The sequence below is a fragment of the Seriola aureovittata genome, chromosome 10 (assembly GCF_021018895.1).
Source record: "Seriola aureovittata isolate HTS-2021-v1 ecotype China chromosome 10, ASM2101889v1, whole genome shotgun sequence".
NCBI lineage: Eukaryota > Metazoa > Chordata > Actinopteri > Carangiformes > Carangidae > Seriola > Seriola aureovittata.
This window is the reverse complement of record NC_079373.1, coordinates 18882394-18894086: the sequence shown is the minus strand read 5'-3', so window position 1 is coordinate 18894086 and position 11693 is coordinate 18882394. Positions and strand designations below refer to the sequence as shown.

General features: G+C 40.5%; 2 protein-coding genes across 3 annotated transcripts; both read right to left on the bottom strand.

Moving 5' to 3' along the window:
* Positions 1-29: 29 nt before the first annotated feature.
* uevld (UEV and lactate/malate dehyrogenase domains) lies at positions 30-4544 on the bottom strand. 2 transcript variants are annotated; one of them, XM_056387421.1, is made up of 12 exons: positions 4333-4544; positions 3662-3775; positions 3489-3554; positions 3221-3384; positions 2977-3118; positions 2794-2888; positions 2563-2668; positions 2107-2277; positions 1846-2010; positions 1520-1607; positions 1124-1247; positions 30-1020 (listed from the first exon to the last, which is right to left on the bottom strand). In XM_056387421.1, the coding sequence occupies exons 2-12, from the start codon at positions 3684-3686 to the stop codon at positions 856-858; spliced, it is 1311 nt and encodes a 436-aa protein (XP_056243396.1). In that variant the 5' UTR covers positions 3687-3775; positions 4333-4544; the 3' UTR covers positions 30-855. The 2 variants fall into 2 exon arrangements, with proteins under 2 accessions (XP_056243396.1, XP_056243395.1); XM_056387420.1 differs by having other exon boundaries at positions 3662-3746.
* Positions 4545-5035: 491 nt separating this feature from the next.
* On the bottom strand, positions 5036-9596 carry spty2d1 (SPT2 chromatin protein domain containing 1). The gene is made up of 6 exons (XM_056387419.1): positions 9059-9596; positions 8592-8706; positions 6858-8483; positions 5863-6022; positions 5683-5760; positions 5036-5561 (listed from the first exon to the last, which is right to left on the bottom strand). The coding sequence occupies exons 1-6, from the start codon at positions 9119-9121 to the stop codon at positions 5471-5473; spliced, it is 2133 nt and encodes a 710-aa protein (XP_056243394.1). The 5' UTR covers positions 9122-9596; the 3' UTR covers positions 5036-5470.
* Between the last annotated feature and the right edge of the window lie 2097 nt (positions 9597-11693).

Below are 11693 nucleotides of genomic sequence, written 5' to 3'. Positions count from 1 at the left end.
TCTTCTTTCCCACAAAGATGATGCAAATATGGTGTCAGATATTTATTGCACACCCACAAAATCATGTAGTTTTACTGTACCTGTACATATCTTAGGTTCTAGTAGTGCAATGTCTTTAAACAAAGTAAACAAAAGTAAGAGGAAAGGCTGTTTAAATATTAAGGCATTTTAAAAGCTTTGTCATTAAATATGGAAACAGCACTAAGGCTGAAAATAAGGCTATGAAAATATACAAGCTGTACTTCATCAGTGACATAATCTATTGTTTCACTCCCAGCACCATGTTCTGCATAAAATAGACATGCTTCATACTTTATCCACCTACACCCTGATTTTCTCCAAAGGCATTAGTAACCACTTAGTAGAAAAAAATAACGATAGTTACATTATCACGTACAACTTGAGCTGTTATTGACAAAAATATGGTTGTTGAAAACTACAGGCATTGTTATTCTTAAAATGCTTTGCATAGAATTTTATGGCTTTTAAAAAACTATAACCGGACATTCATGCAACATGTTCTAAAGTGCAAATTTTGTATGGGACAAAATGAGTAACTTCTCATTGTCCTGATGAATTTAAATACAAAAAATGCAATTTGTACATTCATATTTCAGATTTTTTTCACCCACATTTAATACACAGGACCATGGAGGAACAAATGTTATGATTAAATTGCACATATTTAAGGCAGAAATCCTGTCCATAACTTCAAAATCCCAGTGAAAAAGCATTCAACTTCATTGTAGGCACTGTCCGTGTGCTGAGGGTGTGCTGAGCAGAGACCTGACCTGTCAGGCGGCCGCAGCTACTCCCCGACCGAGCAGTAAAGCCACATGGTGCAATCGTATCCTTTTATACCCTGAGTTGACTGATGAGGTTGGAAAGCGACGTGACGCTGTCCCTCAGTTTGGAGTCTTCTTCCTGTGCCAGTGACACTCCGGCCAGGCGTGTGGAACCGTTCGATCCCAGAATGCACGGCAGGCTGAGGAACACCTCTGCACCTATACCACCCCAGCCCTTAAGCAAACAGAGAACACAGATGAACCTGTGACATCTTGTATAATTAAATATCTATGAAAATACATAGTATAATGAAAATAATTACACTTGGTTATGATACCTGAGCCAATGTAGAGACAGAGTGGGTCTTCATTTTATTTGTCAGGATACTGTTTGTGATGTCAGCAATGGACAGACCCACAGACCACGACCGCTGGCCTCGATTCTTCATAATCTCAAACGCTCTACAAATACAGAGTGTGCGTCAGAAAAAAAAAATTACTTTTAAACTTTAAATTTGAATGCAAAAGCCATCCTAAACTAAGCATCATCATGAAGAGGTACATCTTTTGATACATTTTCAAATCCCATCTAATTCACTAAACTCCTAAAACCTCCTTCAGCAGCACCTGGGTCTGCAGATTCACATCCAGTTGATTTAGCCACAATGTCTTAAATATATCAAATTACATCATCTAAATCCTTCACTCAAGGTTAAACTCATTCATACCAGTACCTGTCTAACAATGGTTTAGCGCTGCTGGATCCTGGGGTGATATCTGGCTGCACATCGGAGCTCAGCCCGGTGTTACTCATCACGGGAACTGCAAGACAAAAACAACGATGAGCTCATTCATGTGCGTCATTTACACGTCGCCTTTACAAGTCAGACGGAAGGAAAGAACATACACGCTGAACTGGTAGTGCAGCATTACTGGTTAGGCAAATACAATTCAACATTCAACATTGGTCTAGTGAATGTAAATATAAAGTTGGGTATTCACCATGACAATTGGCGCAACGATTGTCATGTAAATATTTAATTGATCCTTTGTGGCTCACCTTTGTTGTCTGAAAGTTCTCCTATGACCCAGGCTAGTTTGTGGGTGTTCAGGTTTATATCCAGAACGCGACTGAGTCGCTCTGAGTCCAGGTTACAACCGGCTCCAATCACCCGTGTCGGAGGTAAACAACTCTGCCTCCAAGCGACATGGGTCATGATGTCAACTGTAATTGGTGCAAAGAGGGAAATGAGTTGACGGTATAAAAGGTTAACAGAGTGGTCTGCTCTTCAATGGGAGGGTCTTTGGTGTTGTTACCGACCTGGTTGTGAGGCGATGAGCATCACAGCGTTAGGGCTGAGTCGTGCCAGATTTGGGATGATTCCCCTGTACAAGTCCACGTTAGTCTGAACCACACTGACATACGATTGTTCACTGCTCCATGCATTTGCAGTCACCACAACAACTCTGGAGCCTGCAGAGGCTGACAAATCTAACAGAGAAGAGTCATCAGTAATTAACTCCCCCACACGTGCAAGAGCAAATTACATTGATCGATTGTTTTTTCTTCTCAGTCTGAAAGGTCAAAGTTCAGAGTCAGCTACAGAAGAGCAGCTGTGTGGGACTCAGTTAAAGCTTGCTGTCACTGAGGTGATTCATCAAAGGTCTTCCTGAGCACGGTGCCATTCGGCTACCAGTGTCTGACATCTGACATCAGTGATGACTCAGCCAACAGGCACCTGTGGATGACTGTGTGACAGTGCAGAGAGTGACGTACCTCTGGACACCTCAACCTTCGGCAGACTGAAAATCTCCAGATCAGTACTGCCACCTTTGGTGGAACTCTCGGCAACATCAATGAAAACCAGTTTATCCACTTGACACTATATGAAAGATAGGAAAATGAACTGTCAGCGAGAGAATGCAAGAGTTTGAAGTTTTAATTCAAGCGGGGAAAATGGATAATATCAGTTCGAATACCTGAAAGATTATCTAAAAAGGTGTTTACCTTAGCCAAAATGCTCATCACAGAAGCCATTCCTAAATCCCCTCCCCCAATAACTGAGACTTTGTTGATAGTTTGATCATGGTGTCTGACTCCACCTGAAATAGACATGAGTTAAGCTAACAATAGCAAGAATTTATCTGATTATTGATCATCAAATACAAAGCTGCATATCAAGTGAAGCACCATCATTGATCTGGAGATTAGAGACAAATGCCAGAAGCGAGTGGGGATCTTTGTTTTCTCCTGTGGTCTTTGAGGACAGAGGGGGATCCTCCTCAAACTTGGCAATCATCTCAGTCAGAAGAACCACCACGGACGACTTGGGCTGTTACAGAGCAAAAGAAGCAGCACCAAAAACTGATGAGAACAACACACAACCATATGTGCACACAATTTAAAAATTCATCCAGAGGGTGTAAAACCTTACATAATCCCAGTTGTGTAGACCTGGCAGATAGATCCGCCCCCTGGGGTCAACATGCTTGCCCTCTCTGATGACCATGTTAGGGGTCGGCCTCAAGAGGCATATGGGGGGAGTGAAGGGGAATGAGTCCATCAGCCACAGCTGAATGGGGAAGTTGTAGGAGCGGCCTAAGGGATAAATAAGCACCATCAGTCCATATTGTTGACCTAACAGTGGCATATTCACAGTTTGATTTCTCTCAGATTCAGTCTCTACATTCAGATGTTCTTACCTTCATACTGGACAGGGATGTTGCCAACTAATTTCAGGAGATCTTTCTGTGTGCTGTCACTGAATGCTGAAAGTTACATGAGTAGTAAGCCCAAATATTAATGTGATGTACTATATACGAGACACGTGTTGAGGCCTGCAAAAGATGAAGTGTGTTTTCAAAGAGAAACTCACTGTATGTGCCTGTGGAAGGTTTCATCCCAGGGTAGATTCTGTGGATTTTCTGCAACTCCTCAACAGCAACATCATGGAATTTGTACTAATATCACGGACAGGAAAGACAAACATCTGTAGCTGCCATATGTAAGCTGCTATTTTCTGGTTTTATTTTGCACCAAAATCAAGATCCATCAGTCAATAAAGCCTCAGTAATATTACACAGGCATTTTCTTGAAGGTTTCATCAGATCATTCAGGATTTTATAGATCATAGATAAAAAAGATTGTGTGGACCCAACAGCTGCAATGGTAATACATGGTTTTTGAGCACAGCAGTAACTGAAGGATAAGACGACAGAGAGGCTATAAATAAGCTCGCAGTGAATACCTTGTAAATTGCTTTGGCGGCAGAGGTGGAAAACAGCTCAATGCAGTGATTTAGTTCTATCACTTCATTAAGTTTAAACGAATTTGTTTTGACTGAGAATCTGAAAACCGACTACTTATCACTTCGTTTTCATCTAGTGTCGATATATTTATATATTTCCGAATGATCCACATTTATCTGGGACAGTGTAGTGACAGAGCTGGTTCAGCCACTTAAAGAGAAGTTAGCTAACAGGCTGCTGTGCTGAAACCTTAACAGTTTTCATTTCAAACAGACTTGACATCTGATACATGACTAACCTTGGAGAGGATCCGCTGTACTTTCTCTGAACTGAGGTCCATCTATTTAAGTAAAGCGAAAAAACCACGGTTCTTTCAGGGTTTCTCCTTCTGATAGTTGGCTTCAACTTCAGCTGTAAAAACTTCCGCAAACTTTCAGTGTAGTCATGAGCGAAGCGGCAGAGCCCTCCCACTTGGTACGTCACGTACGGCAGGCCGAGAGGGACAAAAATGCAAGCAAATACAAGATACTTGATGCTAACGTTACTGCTGTTACATGGCGACGCAGTCTGCGTTGGCAACAAATATCACCAGTCATCAAGCTTCTTCCAATAAAATGAATAACTATAAAACAAACAAAAAACTGAACAATAATACACACAATTTATGGCAAGAAAATATTTCATTGCTTTCACTGAGAACTAAAAAAAACTAAAAACAATTTTCTAGTGACATTTGTTGTAGAATCCAACATCTTTATATATTACTAAGATTGTCATTTTCTGAGAAAACATTGACATAAAATGATGATATGATTAAATAAAACCCTTTATGCAACCATCTCTGTCAGATCCCTTTAAAGAGAAACACACAACACATCAAGTGGCAATGTTTTCTGCATATTCAGCTGACTTTATAATCAAAGTTTGTTTGGAAAAATATGCAACATCTTCTGCTCAAAAATAGCAAGTTATCAGCACATTGTATGTCTTTGTTAGTCTTAAAAAAAAAAAAAAAAAGAAAATCACACTTCGAGATTTATATTTTGTTTTGCAGGTCAGTTCCTGTTCGAACTTAAGACTGCTGTCAGTGTAAACCCTGCACTCAGTGGGGGAAATAAATAACAGGGAAATGTAAGAACTTTTCATGACATTGTATCGTCCTAATGCCTGAATGATTTGTGCATATTTTATGTTTGACCTTGTCTCTGACTACAATTCTTCCTCCCTTTCCCTCGAGTCAATGTCACGTGTCAATCCACTCAGTTTTTTTTCTGAACAGCGAGAAAATTGGAAAAAAAGCAACCATGCCAGGGTGTACAGTCACTGGGCTTTGTGTGTTGAAATGGCAGAACTATTGCTCCATATTTCTGGAGACACGGAGGGAGGGCTGTTCTTTCATTTATTCATTCATTCATTAATACATTCATTCAGGGGTTTCAGTTATTTTTTCTCCTCTTGCAATTCTTTTTCACCTCCTCTTCCTCTCTTCTCTCCTCCTCCAGGTCTTCTTGTACAGCCATTCTCAAGCTAAAGTAACAGAGCACAAGAATACAGTGAAAATAACATTATATAAAATGACCTAAATAGTGCAGCCTTCAGGACAAAAAGTACATGTGTAGAGTTAAAGACTGGGAGGTTTAAATCTTACCTCCTGGCCTCTTCTTTCTGCATATCTCTCCAGCTGCTCTCCATGAATTTAAGTGCATAGTCACTCTCATCCCTGTATCTGAGGAAGTTAAAAGCAAATACAGTTTTTTGATGTAGGATTTTAATTAGGCCAAAACTGGGTTATATATAATAAATTAGAATATGTCAGGACAACACTTACCTGTTTCGATCATAGCCAAAGATTTCCTTAATGTGCCTGGAAATTTCCTCTGGCTCATCACCTTCGTCATCAATAAAATCGTCCATTTCCGAGTCATAGTCATCTTCCTCATCTTCATATTTCCTCTTGTAGGCAGAAGTGATTGGGGGTAACATTGTACCTGGATAATAAATACAGGTATTCACTTTTAATATGCAGGATACTGGCTTTTGCTAGACATGAATATAAACATACTGTATGGTCTTGCTTGGGGAGTTAAGGAATGTCAAAACTACCAAGATAGTGATCCTTTGAGAATGACTGAGTTTACAAGAGTCGATTTCTTGCTAGAATAGTGACATTGAAATTATGTTTTGTTTATCTGTGCTAGAAAGGTTGCTGCTCTGTGACCCAGGAGTAATGGCAGAGGCTGCTGACACGCTTCATTCAGTTTGACAAACAAACTCTTTGCCCTGTAGTACTGACTTTTGTTTCAGACTGTTTGCAAAATGTCAGCAGCTGTTTGTTATATTATATTATTATCCAAATAATATCACCATAATAATTTTTTTTTTTTTTTTTTTTTTTTTTTAAAAACATGCATTGCATGTTTTATGATGTTCTTTGTATTGTGTTGGGTTATGGGCTATGTGTGTTAAGATCCAGAATTAAGTGCCTAATGTCCTCTTTGTGGTTTGTAGAATGCTATACTATGAAGTGATATGTTTGGTACATTGTACTATTTATGAGTTATGATAACATATGGAAATACTTCATACTGAAATTCTACTGAATTTCTACATCTTCAATACCTTGCCCTTGTTTTGTTTTGTGTAAACATTCATTAATTGCATCAATATGACACAATATTAATGCAGTCATAGAGTTCAAATTATTTTATTTCACATTAATACGAAGTGAACTTGGTAATGCTGTGTTGGAAAGTGCTGTAGAACTAAAGGTTACTACTCACGCAAGGTCCACAGTTGTCAAATCTTTTTGTCTCTGGTTCTTACCTGGTGGTCTGTTCATCAGAGGTCTGGGTGGCATTCCCGGTCTGGGTGGCATTCCCGGTCTCTGCGGCATGCCCGGTCTGGGTGGCATGCCCGGTCTCTGCGGCATGCCTGGTCTGGGTGGCATGCCCGGTCTCTGCGGCATGCCCGGTCTCTGCGGCATGCCTGGACGAGGAGGGACTCCAGGTCTGGGTCCACCAACATTCTTGGATGAGATAGTTTCTGACACCACAGTGCATTTGGGTCTTCCAGGTCCTGATCCAATGCCGCCAGTCGATCGTCCAGGTACTGGACCCCCACTACCAGGCCGACCAGGTCCCATCCCCGGAGGTCGGGATGCACTACTTCCAGGATGACCCTGTAGACCACTCCCACCAGGCCTGGCCTGTGCGACACCAGCAGCTTTTCCCTGGAGTGTGCTTCCCGGCCTTTGCAGAGGTTGGCTCCCTGCCTTAGGAGGGCCGCCTAATGAATTTCTCATCATTAAATTACCACTTGACTTTACTGCAGAGTTACTTCCAGGCCTTAGTGGTTCTCCTTTTCCAGACTTGTGACCTCCAACTGTAGGGCCCTGTTTCAAAGAGGTACCCTGACTGGGCTTGGTCTGTTGGGAGTTCCCATGTTGAGATTTTTGGCCTGTTACAGCTGTACTAGGAGGCCTGGTCCCAGGAATACCTGAAGCTCTTCCTTGAAGTGATGACGAGCTTTCTTTTTTGTAACTAAGGTCACTTGAGGTGCTGGATTTGTGGCTAGATGAGGGCTTGGCCCCCTGTTTGGCTGAAACCTGAGATGTGGCTTTCGAAGCAACTTTACTGCTTATGGCACCAGATGAAGTAGACAAACCACTTTTGGATCTGTCTCTATCACTTTGAGACATCTTGGGTCTCTCTCTTTCTCTGTCACTAACAGAGGGCTTGGAAGAAGGGTGGCCTCTATCGCTATGCGACTTCTTCCCTGACCCACTAGCCAGACTTTGTTTTTCTGAGGAGTTCTTTTGTGGCTTGCAGTTTTTCTGCTCCTTCTCTAAAGTGCTTTTTCTTATGGAACTAGTGTTAGATTGAGACTTGCCTTCTTTTTCTCTCTCTGCCTTTGAGTCTCTGTTTTTGTCCTGTCTCTTAGCCTTGCGCTCCATCTCTAGTTCTTTTATCTCGTCAGCTGTGCGGAGCCTTTCTTCCTTTCTTACTTGCTTGGGTTTTAGATCAACTGGCTCAAACTGCTTCTTCTCTGCCAATTTAAGTAAATCTGCAAAGTTCATGGGAGGTGGGGCAGGCTTGGGTGGCCCACTGGATTTTTTAGAGGAGGACTTGCTGCTACTACTACTACTTCCACTCACACCTGAGGTTTTCACTGGTCTCAGCGGCTCTGGCTCCTGCTCTGTCTCTGAATCAGTCTGTTCATACTCATAGTTATCTTCATCATCCTCTGGGTCATTTGAGTTATTACTAAATCCTTGTATATCATCCTGATCTTGAGTTGATCTCCTCTTCTTAGGAGCCTCTACCAGTGGGACGCCATTGTAACCTTTGAAATTGTCCTTAGTCCTGGAAGCCATGGCTCGTGCTTTACGATCAGACTTCAACTCAACCCTCTTGGCGTTAAGTTCCTCCTTCTTTTTTTTCATTTGCATCTCTGAAAAAAGTAAATGCATATCAAACAATCAATTAAGAATGATTTCTGCATAGTATGTACACGACTATCAAATTCCAATTATTTACATTAACTTAATTTTATGGTTACCTTTCTTTTTGGTCTCACAGTGTTGCTTCTTCAGAAGCGCCTGCACAGCAGCAGGATTTACGCCTTTCGACCTGGGGTCCTTTTTGGGTGGTCCAGCTTGTAAACTGTATCTTTTCTGCTCAAAAGGGGACAGATATGGTTTACTGAACATGAAGCAAGGAGACACATTTCTCTTTGCTATTCACAGTTGTCAATGCCTTAATTATAGAGGGATAAAACATTATTTATCAGGTATATTGATGTAAGGAACACCCCAAACATGGGTAAACTAAACGAGAAAGGTATACATTATAAACCAATTCATAGCCTAGCATGCAGGGTCAGGAGCGTGGAAGTTAGCAGCTAGCCACATTATCAGATCCTCACTGACAGATGAGCTGGCATTTGTGCTAACAAGGCTGTCCACAAATCTCCATTTTATTGTTTGGCCTGATTAACTTCTGTGCGAGATTTAGTCTCCAACATACCTGTACATTGCTGAGGCCCTGGTTTTGCGAGGCGATGTCCAATATGTTATCGAAGTCCATCATTTTGTCAGAAGATGATGATTGCTAGCTGTCTGAAGCAAATCAAGCGAAACTCAACCAGAAGTAGCAGGGCTTACAGTTAGCGTTTAGCCGACAAACTAGATAGGTTAGCGCACGGTTTAGCTTTATCGAACAGCACTTAGACTACTATAACAAAGCCACTTTATCAAACACAGCCCATGGAAAGATAAACTGCATACGGAACAGTTCACGCTACTTTACTTGACCAGCTTATGTTAGCACATGCTAGCGAAGTTAGCTAGCCTTACGTTTAGTAACGTTAGCCAACCAAGAAACCTTGCCCTTTGTACTGACACAACACACCGTACTAAGTCCAGGTCCATCAGAATAGCTGTATGATTAAAGCCTACTGAAAGAAAAATACTACAAACTCAGCCATAACAAGTGCCGGGTGTTGGTAGAGACTAACGGCAAGAAAGACCGAAAAATTAAAGGGTTCAGAGAGTACTGTAAGGAAGTGAGAAGACTCCCAGTCGCGAACTTCCGTCTTTGTGAGAGCTCAAACAGTCAGCAAATACAATTTTATTATTCTATAAGTAATAAACCACGTTATTAGAAATTTAATCAGGGGGAATATATTTTGTTTTAAAATTCTACTCGTTTAATGTCTGATAATTGAGGGGATGATGAGGTCAACGTTGAAACGAGGATTTTGGCATAAACGATACGATACTTAACCGGCTACAGTTTTTAAATGCTTTTAAAAGTTTACATATTTCTGTACATGTGCAAAATAACGACGGATTCACATAGCTGTGCTGTTATTATACTACAATGATGACACCTTTTATCCCATGTCAATTCATGCCTAGAGGCGGGTGGGGGGTGGTCTATCTTGATAGATAAATAAAGAATGAAGGGGTTGGAACGGTTCAACGAAATGGAATTTGACTGTAAAATTAATTTGATCTGCTTCGATATAAATGTTTAGCATGTGAAATATGACGTTGCATGTAACACGGCAAAAAAAAACAAAAGGGGCAATATTTAGAAAATTCAGATAAATATTTAACAATAGGTTGAAAATAATAAACCAGATTAGTGTTCGTCAGTGAATGTACATGTATGACACAGACGAGGACTAAAGCTAAGGTCTTTTTGTGACTTCATAATTATTCAGAGTCTAGTTTCACGTGAAACTATTCCGTTACTCGTAATGTATTCCAGGTTATATGGGTGACTAGAACTTCCGCTTTTCGCCCCATGGTTTCCTTACGCAATATCCGTCCAAAATAATTCTGACATTTGTAGACCACATGATGTCGCTGTCATTGTGGATATTGCATGTTGCACTTGTCTAGAATACTCTAGAAATGCGATGTATGGTGTCACCAAAGCTTTTTACTAGTGTAACTCTCGTCACGCCTTCCTCATTAAATCAATGTCTTTAAATGTTATTTCTTTTTGATAACACTGTATTTGAAACATTTCAACAGGTTATTGGTTGAGATTCAATAATTCAACTGTTTCTTGGTCATTAAATAGTTTATTAATTCTTGGCTAAGTATATATACAATGTTTAACATTAATTGAACATTAGAATGTTCAACAAAGATTTGTGAAATGTTACACATACTCTATAAACTCTCTGTAGACTACCCAAATAAAGTGTAAACTTTTTTCTTTATTTTTATTTTTATTTTTATATTTATTTCACTGAATATCTAAATTATAAGTCTGAATCAACTAACAACAGAGCTATACCAGAATTGTTATTGTATGGCAGTATTTACTGAACTTTTAACAGAAATAAAACTAGCTATACCATAAACAGTACTCCATTACAAGTAAAGATCCAGCATGGAAATTTTCACTTGAGTAACAGTTAAGAAGTATTATCAGCAAAATGAAGGCCTGCTTGTGCTCATTGTGCAGTATGTTCCTTTCATTGTCTATTATTATATGCATTACTATAGCACCCGTGCAATACAGCATTTTAATGCTGTTTGTTGAGGTGATACTAATTTTAAATACTCTATGTCTTGTTTCAGTACAACTGTTGTATCAAGACAATAAAATACATTTTGATAATTTTCTCTTTATAAATTCCTATTTAAAGTTACATCTGTGGTTTTATGGGTCAAATTTGACCCGATGGTAATTATGGGTTATTTTTGCAGATAAATACATATTTAATGTTGCCAAACCATCATGGAAGCAGGGAGAGAGGAGACGGGTAGAGAGAGAAGAGATGGGTAGAGAGAACAGAAAGGGGGGAGAGAGAAGACGGGTAGAAAGAAGAGAAAGGGGTAATAGAAGAGACGGTTAGAGAGGAGAGAAAGAGGGGAGAGAGGAGACGGGTAGAGAGAAGAGAAAGAGGGAGATAGGAGACGGGTAGAGAGGAGAGAAAGGGGGAGAGAGGAGACGGGTAGAGAGGAGAGAAAGAGGGGAGAGAGGAGACGGCTAGAGAGAAGAGAAAGAGGGAGCGAGGAGACGGGTGGAGAGAAGAGAAAGGGGGAAAGAGGAGATGGTAGAGAGAAGAGAAAGGGGGGAGAGAGGAGACTGGTAGAGAGAAGAAAAAGAGGGGAGAGAGGAGACTGGTAGAGAGAGAAGA

Bases quoted from the DNA above. Each gene is read 5' to 3' on its own strand.
- uevld (XM_056387420.1), bottom strand. From the start codon at position 4,374: ATGGACCTCAGTTCAGAGAAAGTACAGCGGATCCTCTCCAAG. The intron at 3,385-3,488 runs GTAAGAACATCT...TTTATCCCTTAG, and splicing joins CATCCCTGTCCAGTATGAAG to GCCGCTCCTACAACTTCCCC. The intron at 2,889-2,976 runs GTGCTTCACTTG...TGTCTATTTCAG, and splicing joins TAATCTCCAGATCAATGATG to GTGGAGTCAGACACCATGAT.
- spty2d1 (XM_056387419.1), bottom strand. From the start codon at position 9,121: ATGATGGACTTCGATAACATATTGGACATCGCCTCGCAAAACCAGGGC. The intron at 6,023-6,857 runs GTAAGAACCAGA...TTTATTATCCAG, and splicing joins TCTGATGAACAGACCACCAG to GTACAATGTTACCCCCAATC. The intron at 5,562-5,682 runs GTAAGATTTAAA...CTGTTACTTTAG, and splicing joins CAGAAAGAAGAGGCCAGGAG to CTTGAGAATGGCTGTACAAG.